This window comes from Montipora foliosa, chromosome 1, assembly GCF_036669935.1.
Source record: "Montipora foliosa isolate CH-2021 chromosome 1, ASM3666993v2, whole genome shotgun sequence".
NCBI classification, from domain to species: Eukaryota; Metazoa; Cnidaria; class Anthozoa; order Scleractinia; family Acroporidae; genus Montipora; species Montipora foliosa.
Window position 1 is genome coordinate 35929177 of NC_090869.1, and position 10000 is coordinate 35939176.

At 39.4% G+C, this 10000-nt stretch overlaps 1 protein-coding gene across 1 annotated transcript in view; it reads left to right on the plus strand.

Moving 5' to 3' along the window:
- The window catches only part of LOC137997581 (uncharacterized), a 191188-nt gene that overhangs the window by 130936 nt on the left and 50252 nt on the right, over nucleotides 1–10000 (plus strand). Inside the window, exons 7-9 of the mRNA XM_068843667.1 lie at nucleotides 1–64; nucleotides 5623–5871; nucleotides 7446–7827. The exon at nucleotides 1–64 is cut by the window's left edge and continues 107 nt beyond it. Coding sequence (XP_068699768.1) covers nucleotides 1–64; nucleotides 5623–5871; nucleotides 7446–7827 — 695 coding nt within the window. The remainder of the gene's footprint in view (nucleotides 65–5622; nucleotides 5872–7445; nucleotides 7828–10000) is intronic.

Here is a 10000-nt window from a genome sequence, read left to right on the forward strand (position 1 = left end):
CAGGGAAGAAAAAGTACACCAAGCACAGCAGAAACATCACAAGGAAGAAAATATACTCAGTCTGGTAAGCCTAAAAGTACCAGCACTTGACAAACCCCTCACTATTTTGATACACCATGTTGCACATAAATTCCTGCTTACTTCGTTTTGCAGTAACTAAAGGTTGAGTGACATACCCTCTCTCTCTCTCTCTCTCTCTCTCTCTCTCTCTCTCTCTCTCTCTCTCTGTCTCCTTAGGCACTGTGGGGCACTTTTGTAACTTTTTCTCTCCTTTCGCTATAATTCGCCCCGTTTAGATGGTAAGGCACAACAACTTTTCAGTAGATGCCTTAAACACGGATCCCCTTGCAGACCGACGCTCAACGAATCACTTTCAAATCAAAGGGACTGTAACCCTTTTTCATGGCAAGGAGATTACAAAAGTTCCCTTTTCCGTGGTAAGCACTTTTTAAAAAGCTTTTAAATTCATTTCCATACCAAATTGTGGCTTTTGCCTTACCATATATACGCCACACGATTCCCTCAATTACCACAATAATTTAAATTGGAAGTATTGCGTCCCGGAAAATTTTACTGTGTATACGTTTGACTTTTCATGTCCATGAAAAAAATCACGATTCAGAAAAAAAGCCCGTTTTTTGCTTGGCTGGTTTCAAAAAGCGATTGAGCCCTTTTAAAACATTTAACATCCACCACACTTTGAGGGATGTTAAAGAAGTCGTTTGGTAATCTAATAAAGAAAGAATTTAGTGAATTAGGTGTTTTTTTTATTTTTTGGTGGTTTTTTTGGTTACCAATGTCTCAAAACTTGCAAGGTCACAAAAAAAAAAGGTCCCTATTTGCTAGAGGTTCCAACAAGTGCTTTCGATGTGATTTCTTTAGAGATAAGAAACAAAAGTACCCTGAATGAAACTACAGCTGCCAATATGGACCGTTGTACCTATCGTACATATCATCCGTTATTGCATAGTTCATCGAGGGACTGGTTATGAAACCCTAGAACTTTCAAAAGCGAAAACAATGTTGTTGCAATCGATGTTGCATTGACCGTGACCCTGCACAATCTTTTATTTTTGCTTTGCACGGGTTCGGAAATTAGTTGCGCATAATTTAATCGAAGGATTTGATTGGTTATCTTCTCAAAAAATGGTGTATTTTGTGCAGGGTCAAGGCCAAAAATACAGACAAAAACATGAAACAAAGGAACTTGTCCAGTTTCATACTCCTGATGGGCGCATCAGAATCCACGCTAGATATACCTGAATGCAAATTGGAGTAAACTTGCCTAAAATTGGAATAACTGAATGCCGAAGTTGGAACATTGAAGGAAGGTTGGGATAAAACAGCAAATACAAAGGGAGGTAGGAATGGGCAAAATTGAAGATGATTAAAATGGATAATGATTGTGATTGCTGTTTTTGAAAACTGTTGGGCCTAAAAGTGTTTCAAAATTGATCTCTGTTGTTTGTAACTTTAATTTTTATGTTATGCTTTGGTTTGTGCTGTTTAAAAGTAATTTATGAGTTACATGTAAAGTTAAGTTGTTTGGTGAGAAGGGGCAAGTAAATGACTAACTTACAAAGCCTCTCGTTTTTATCTAGAAAACGTGCTAAAAACCACAATTGTTGAATTTGAGAAATAGCCCCTTGAGCTCACACATGTCCAATATACATGAACTGAGTCGGGTCGTCAATTGCTGTTGACGGCCCGACTCACCGGATGTTGGGTCGTGAAGTTTAACAAGGAAGTAAGATTTACTGCCGGAAGTCGAACTGCCTGAGGCAGCTTCAAATATCTCGACGCATCGTGACGATCCGATCAGGTTGTGACGACCCGACTTTTGGAAGTGTCAGGTGGTGAGAAAAAGAAAAACTTCGATGAACAAAGGAGGCTGTGCTGCTCAAAAATGTTGTATGCTTCGTTCTCAAAGAGTAGCGACTAAAATAATTATCGATATACGCATAGAAAATTATAAACATCGACCACAACAGCAATCACAAATGTTGCGAATGTGTCCTTAATACCCTGACAACATGCTGTTCAGAAACAGAAATAATGACTGACTGTAATAGCGCTCCGAAATGTTGAATGCCTCGTTCTTAAAGCGTAGCTATGGAAGCGTCAGGTGGTGAGAGAACGAAAAACTTCGATGAACAAAGGAGGCTCTGCTGCTCAAAAATGTTGTATGCTTCGTTCTCAAAGAGTAGCGACTAAAATATGGATATACGCATAGAAAACTATAAAAATCGACCAGAATAGCATTCACAAATGTTGCGATTGTGTCCTAATATCCTTATACCATGTTGTTTAGAAACAGCAATACTGATTGACTGTAATAGCGCTCCGAAATGTTGAATGCTTCATTTTTAAAGCGTCGCGAAATCGCCGGACACTTCCTCAAAACATATAGTGACTAAAATATCGATATACGCCTAGAAAATTATAAACATCATCCACAACAGCAATCACAAATGTTGCGAATGTGTCCTTAATAACCTGACAACATGCTGTTCAGAAACAGAAATAATGACTGACTGTAATAGCGCTCGGAAATGTTGAATGCCTCGTTCTTAAAGCGAAGCCATGGAAGTGTCAGGTGGTGAGAGGACGAAAAACTTCGATGAACAAAGGAGGCTGTGGTGCCCAAAAATGTCGTATGCTTCGTTCTCAAAGAGCAGCGACTAAAATGTGGTATAGGCATAGAAAACTATAAAAATCGACCAGAATAGCATTCACAAATGTTGCGAGTGTGTCCTTAATATCCTTATACCATGTTGTTCAGAAACAGCAATAATGACTGACTGTAATAGCGCTCCGAAATGTTGAATGCTTCGTTCTTAAAGCGTCGCGAAATATTGCCGTACACTTCCTCCAAACATCCAAGCGTAGCAAAAATCGCAGCAAGCTTCCTAAAAGCATCAAAAAATGGTGAATGGTTCGTTCGTTCGTAGCGAAATTAATACCCAGACAACATGCTGTTCAGAAGCAGGGATAATGATCGTTCATAAATGCGAGGATCATAGCTTAACTTGAAAACAGTTACTGTTTATTAAAGAACGACAACTCCTATGATACTGCAACGAGAAAGTGGCTGCTAACGCGGAAACAAAAATGCTGGGCAAATTCTTTCCCAACAACTCCATCCTTAATTCACACAGAAGCAATGATATTTGCAAAATCATTACTTCCTATCTGAGAACAAAGTGACAATTATAGCAGCATTTGTACTTGCTTTCAGCTTAACAAAAACACCAGCACCAACACGGTATCCTAATGACTTGCGGTTCTATCTTCAATTTGGAAAGTCAGACTTAAAATTCTACTACCTTACTCTATCATGTACGAATTCTAAGAGTTACGTTGAAAAAATCCCTTCCACACCAGCACTCATTAAACCACATACGCCCAAAAAATGTACAAACAATGGCCCGCATTTTCCACCCCACGTCCGGCGTCAAGAAATTATGCATCACTTTGCAGAAAATCCACAAATAAACCATAAACCAGCACTATTGCTAGAAAACAGACTGAACAGACAAAAGCAAATAAAGAACTTCAAAACTATTGCCCAGTATTAATCACCTAAACTCGTCGAAGTCGTTAACAGATTTAATCTCTTCATGAAAAACGGAATGCTGATCTGTTGGAAGAACGCAGCATAACAATTCATCTCATGAGTTTTACGTCCTTTAAATCAGTATACCCCAAACGGCAACCTTGCGTTGTCGCTGCATGCTTCACGGTCAGACGTTTCATAAAAAACCCCAACAAAGTATACATTTACTGGAAGCTTAGGAATTGTAGATTCCGATTATTAGTTGATTTAAGGCAAGAAATAAAAACCTTTCCTAAAATAGCCCTCACTTTTCAAAAGTATATAATTTCACAAGTTGAGTTCGTTTCCGGTCAGAATTTAACCGGAAACTACGTTTTCTTCACACCTTGATCTAAGAAACCAAACTTTTGATTAATTGTCTAGTTTGTTTTGTTTGTTTTTTTTTTCGCTGTTAAACTTTCAGTTTTTATAAGACACGCAGTAGCTTTTCTTAAATACTCATTACTTTCGAAGGAGGCGATAAATAAAAACTGCCCGACACGAGTTTTTTGCCACATTATCGGGCAACATTCTTGCCAAATTTCAGTGAAAAAGGATGAAAACTCGCTGTAAACGTGCGCCTCATTCGATGTGATTTGCATTTGAGTGTTGAGAAATGGTCATTTGTGGACAGCTTCTAATTAGAGAATTTATTGATAGAGTCGTTTTTCCTTTCTAACTTTGTTTACAAGAAACCTTTTTTCGCAAACTTTTTGTTATTAAAAAAACTATGAGGTGTACCTGGAAATATCAAAAACTAAAATGGCAAAATTATCAATTTTGGGGTATACCTATACCTTACAACATCACTCTCACGGGACCAAACACAATAACAAACCTACAACACAGTTTTGCCAAATTAATTTTCCTGCCACAATTGTAAGCTCACAGCCGCCGTACTTTTTACTATCCTTTGTCTTTAAAATGTTTAATTTGTGTTTCACCTCAGAGGCTAGCGCTTCAATATTACGCGACGATCGCAAAGGAGTAACAAATATTAATAACGAAACAACTGTCCCCCGGTGGATTGACATCACCACCTCAAATGACTTCTCGTCGCGAAGTAGACGGGTCGTCACGACCCGTCAACATTTTCAGCCGGCCTCAAAGCCTCCGTATCTTCACAAATACACGATTTTTTGTAAGTCTCTCACCACCTGACATTTCCAACAGTCGGGTCGACTTTTTCAAATGACGGCCCGTCACGAACTAGACGGGTCGTCACGACCCGTCAACGTTTTCAACCGGCCTCACCGCCTCCAGTATCTTCACAAATACACGATTTTTTTCTAAGTCTCTCACCACCTGACATTTCCAAAAGTCGGGTCGACTTTTTCAAATGACGGGTCGTCACCAACTAGACGGGTCGTCACAACCCGGCAACATTTTGAGCCGGCCTCACCGCCTCCAGTATCTTCACAAATACATGTTTTTTTCTAAGTGTCTCACCACCTGACATTTCCAAAAGTCGGGTCGACTTTTCACATGACGGGTCGTCACCAACTAGACGGGTCGTCACGACCCGTCAACATTTTCAGCCGGCCTCACCGCCTCCAGTGTCTTCACAAATACACGGTTTTTCTAAGTCCCTCACCACCTGACATTTCCAAAAGTCGGGTCAACTTTTCATATGACGGCTCGTCATGGACTAGACGGGTCGTCACGAACCGTCACCATTTCCAGAAAGTTCCTCGCACCTTCTTTCAAATAGCAACTTCCTGTTACTTTACTTCCGCAAACACCACGACCCGACTTCTGCTTGACGGGTCGTCTTCACCAAAAAGTCGACCCGACTCAGTTCGTGTGTATTGGACAACCCTCCCTCCTTGAGCTTGAAGATTTTTTAGAGGGCTTAAGAAATAAATTACACTTGGAAAAGGTTTGCTTATTTTATACGCTACCAGTATTAAGGAAGAAATTCACAGCCAACCGCAGTGATAATTCATGGAGTTACCTACAGCGTAACTATGATCCTATTCACCAGTCACCTTCTCTGTCTTATTATCATCTTTCTCTATATAATTAAGGTACCCCCTCTTGCACAAGAGGACCTGCGCCTGCTCCATCTTCACATTCGCAAGAACAGTCCTCGACAAGGCTTCAACGGAGTACGTCTGAAGGACCAGCACCTGTAAGATATGTTAACTTTTTGGCTTGTGGTGGCTACTCAGTGGAAATTCTTGGTGGCAAACATTTCAAGACACCTGAAGGAGAGTTTGTGGAAGTGAAAAGTGGCACTCAGTATAAAATACATGTAAAAAATTCGCGTCCTTATGGTAAGGTTAACAGCAACAACAACAACAACAACAACAATTTTTTTTTGTATTTACACTCGCTCATTCAAGAACTAACAATATACCTGAAAAATTACTCCATACTGATTAGCTAGAAGAAATGCAGTTTTCAGGTAACATAGTGCAGAAAAGAGAGAACTCATTGCAACAAGAACAATAAACCTAGCATTCTGATTGGTCAGTGAGCAAACAAAGTCAGAGATACATGTAGCCGATCAAAGACTACAAATTGCACGAGCCCGTAGGACTCGTAAGGCTTGTGCAATTTTTTTCGTCTTTGAAAATATGCACTCACGCTTATTTGTTCCAAATTGCAAAAGAGATAATGTGACTACCCATACAAATGCAAATGGGGTCATTGTAAGAATTATTAAAAGAAACAAAGAGAGTGCGGCTACCTGCAATAACCATGAAGGCTTATCGTGACAAGTAGCCTGTTAAGAATGGGTGAAATATACTCAACAGAATATTACATTTCTGATTGCTCAATGACTGATACATAAATAGATGATAGAGTGCAACGCGGAAGTTGCTGTGGAAACAAAGCAATGGGGGTAATTTCTCGTGCATTGTGTGATTTATGGACACTTGTGATGTTTTGAAAGTTTTCAAATTTCACGAGGCGTAGGCGAGTGCAATTTGAAACCTCAAACATCACGAGTGAGGTATTTTGAAAACTTAAAAAAAGATCACTTGTGGGCATACATTGTAAATCACGGAATGCACTCGTATTTTTATGCGATTTCTAATACTTATTGGGTCGTTAAAAAGTTGGATGCAATTGAATTGAATTGGATGAACAAGACAACATTCAATGACTCGAACAAAAATACAAGTAGAACAGCAACAGGGGAGGTTAGAAGAAAACTACATTATCCTATAAGCATTACTTAACTGTTGTTTTAATTTCACTTTGAAAGCAAACAAATTGAGTGACTTGAGAGATTGATCAATTTCATTACAAATTTTAGTTCTTGAATCGCATCCTAAACTTCCTCTGCAGGCAGCAGGTTAACTGGACAATATTGCAGGACCCTTGCAGCATAATTTCGTAAATACAACTAACTCATTAAGATGTTGATGGCCATCTTGGTTGAAAACCATGTGTTACGTCAGGCCAGCGCTGATGCTGGGCTGTGTGACCATGTCATCAACTATTTTTTACTTTTATGTAACATGTTCGAGAATTGTCATAGAGAAATCAAAAATTTCTTACCCATTCCAAACTTTCCGGCAATTACAGGCTATGAGAAAGGAGCCTTAATATTTGAGAATTCAACGCCGACTTGCCAAGATCCTAATGCTTATTTTCATCCTTGCAAGGATCTCAGATCTTACAGGACTTAAGTTAAATCACGATGATAAGGACATCCAAGGATTGTCGAAAGTCTTTGATGGTCATTTCTCAAGCGTTTTTTTTTACATTTTGTCGACAATTCAAGTTAAAAGAGAATGTCAGATTGATAGACTCCCACAATGTCTAAAGACAATTCAAGTGTGTGAAAATTTAGTTAATCAACCTTTTAAGAAGAATTTTAATTTTTTTATCGTTGAAGGTTGTAATTTGGATATTTCTATTGACGGCTATGACGTTGGAGGTTGGGTTGTGGATGGCGGGCAGGAAATAACAATAGAAAGGTCTGCTTATGAAGCCAAAAAATTCACCTTCTACCGCGTAAAAAGGGCACCTAAGAAGGCAGGCATTGAGTCGGGACGAGATGAAAACGGCTTGATAAAGTGCGTGTTTTCACCAGAAGCTTTTGTGGGCATCCCAGTGATTATTCCTGATTCATCTCAGCCACTGATGGTGAATTTCGCACCAAGTGCCAGGGTTGGTGATTTGAAAACTGAAATACAAAGGCAATTGGATAAGGCATCTGATCCTGAACAGATTCTTTCACTGAATCATAAAGTGTTGGCAAATGATATCCCAGTGAGGTGAGTGTCAATGATTCTTGTTTTAGGTGAATGGCAAATGGCCTGAACGCTAAATGAAGAATGCTAGAGTTGCTTGTCATTAGAGCATGGATTATCTATTTATTGATAATGATTAGTGATTCATAAAGCACATGGTCATTGAGATTTATCTCACACACACAAAAGCAACGCGGCACAACCTAAAATAAATATGTTCATAAGTATAAATAGAAAGGATATAAATTAATATTATTACATCATTAGAAAAATTCAAACTAAGACTTAGACCATGTATCAGCTGACTTAAAAGTCAGCTTATACATGGTCTAAGTCTTAGTTTGAATTTTTCTAATGATGTAATAATATTAATTTATATCCTTTCTATTTGTACTTATGAACATATTTATTTTAGGTTGTGCCGCGTTACTTTTGTGTGTGTGAGATAATTCTGACGCTGACTACATCCCCAATCAAGTTGCGGATCACCTGCTTGCTATGGCTGCACCAAGGCTCTAGAATGCTCTACCAACTGACATCCTTGAAAAAGAAACTCTTCTAGAGCCTTGGTGCAGCCATAGCAAGCAGGTGATCCGCCACTTGATTGGGGATGTAGTCAGCGTCAGGATTGTTTTGAATGCTATCGTCAGAATCTTGAATAAATTCAATTACCCCCATGTATAGGAAGCCATTGGAGTTCTCGGAGCATTGGTGTAATGAGGAAATATCAAGGAGCAACATAGATAAGCCTGGCTGCTATATTAACGTGTAAATGAGAGGATGTCATGATTAATCGTATCAAATGCTGTGTGTAAATCTAGAAAAATCAAAAGCGTCCCATGTTGCTTGTTCATGTTAAGCAGAATGTCCTTTTTGATCTTGAGGAGAGCGGTTTCCGTATTACGATAATGTGCTAATTGACTTGTATGAAGGCTGGAACACTGAATGCTAGTTATTCTCCGCCATATGATACATTAGTTGATTAGGTAAAGGTAAAGTCTGCTTCGAGCCTAGTGGCCCATCAGGCCGGCGCTTATCTCCGGATTTGGATACCCAATAGTTCAGTGAAAGAGCATCCATTTCAGAAATGTCTCTCAAGGCTTGAACCTTGTCTAATTCATAGTCTATCAATGTAAAACCGACACTTGTACCTCTCTTAACCGCATCCATTCGGCGAAATGGTCACAGCCCAATTATTTTTATATTTAGTTGAAACTGGAAAGGCCTCGTTAGCCGAATCACTTTCTTCGGAAGACGATTTTGGCAGGGGAAAACGACTTGATTTGGACTAGCTCTCCGTCACGCTCTTGAAAGTTCTACCTTTTAAACTCACCTAAATACTGAATATTCATTTCCTTTACAAATTACTATCACCTGTCTGGTGAAACAGAAGATCATCGGATTACACTCACAATCAGCAAAAAAAGGTGGAGAAGTTATGACAAAGACTCGTGCTTCCTGTTTCATTGGGGGTTTCAAACGCCTCGAAACAATAAGAACACTCTGCCTACGCCTATGGTAACATGCTTTCTTCTGTTTTTCAATGTTTGGAACCCCTGTATGCTAGACACCAAGGGGACAGTTTTTCCCAATACGGACCGACCTAGCCGGCAAATAACGTGTTTATTTTTTTCTACGGGATTGCTGTGACAGGGTCTGAAATGTCCGTCACGTGAGAGAAGTTGATGTTAACGGAAAAGGAGCGCACGACTTGAAATAAAGTTTCTTCAAATCAATGCAACACACATTCAGATTTTATTCACACATACATATAAATTTTAAATTTTACGTTGTTTACGACACTTTTACGCTGATACAAAAAGCTTGAAAAGGTGCTAAAGTTGGCAATTTCAGAGCCGCCCATACTCGGAGTCCGGATGGGAAAATCAGGACCACTGGAACGTGCGCGATTAGCCAATCAGAATACGGATTTAGGATTCCGGGCCGCTGATAAGCTGGAGAAAAACAATAAGGTAGTTTACTGACTGGTCGGAAATTCTAGAATTTAACATGAAGTCCAGGTTTCTTTAATGTAGGCGTTACTTTTGCCTCACCTTCCACTTCTTATCAAAGTGCGCAGACTACCATTGATTACTGAGTTGATGGTGGTCTTAAACACTGCAAATATGCCCACGCTAGAACTACACATAAGTCCAGTAGATGCGCAGACTGAGCTGTAAGACAGCGAACATTTGCA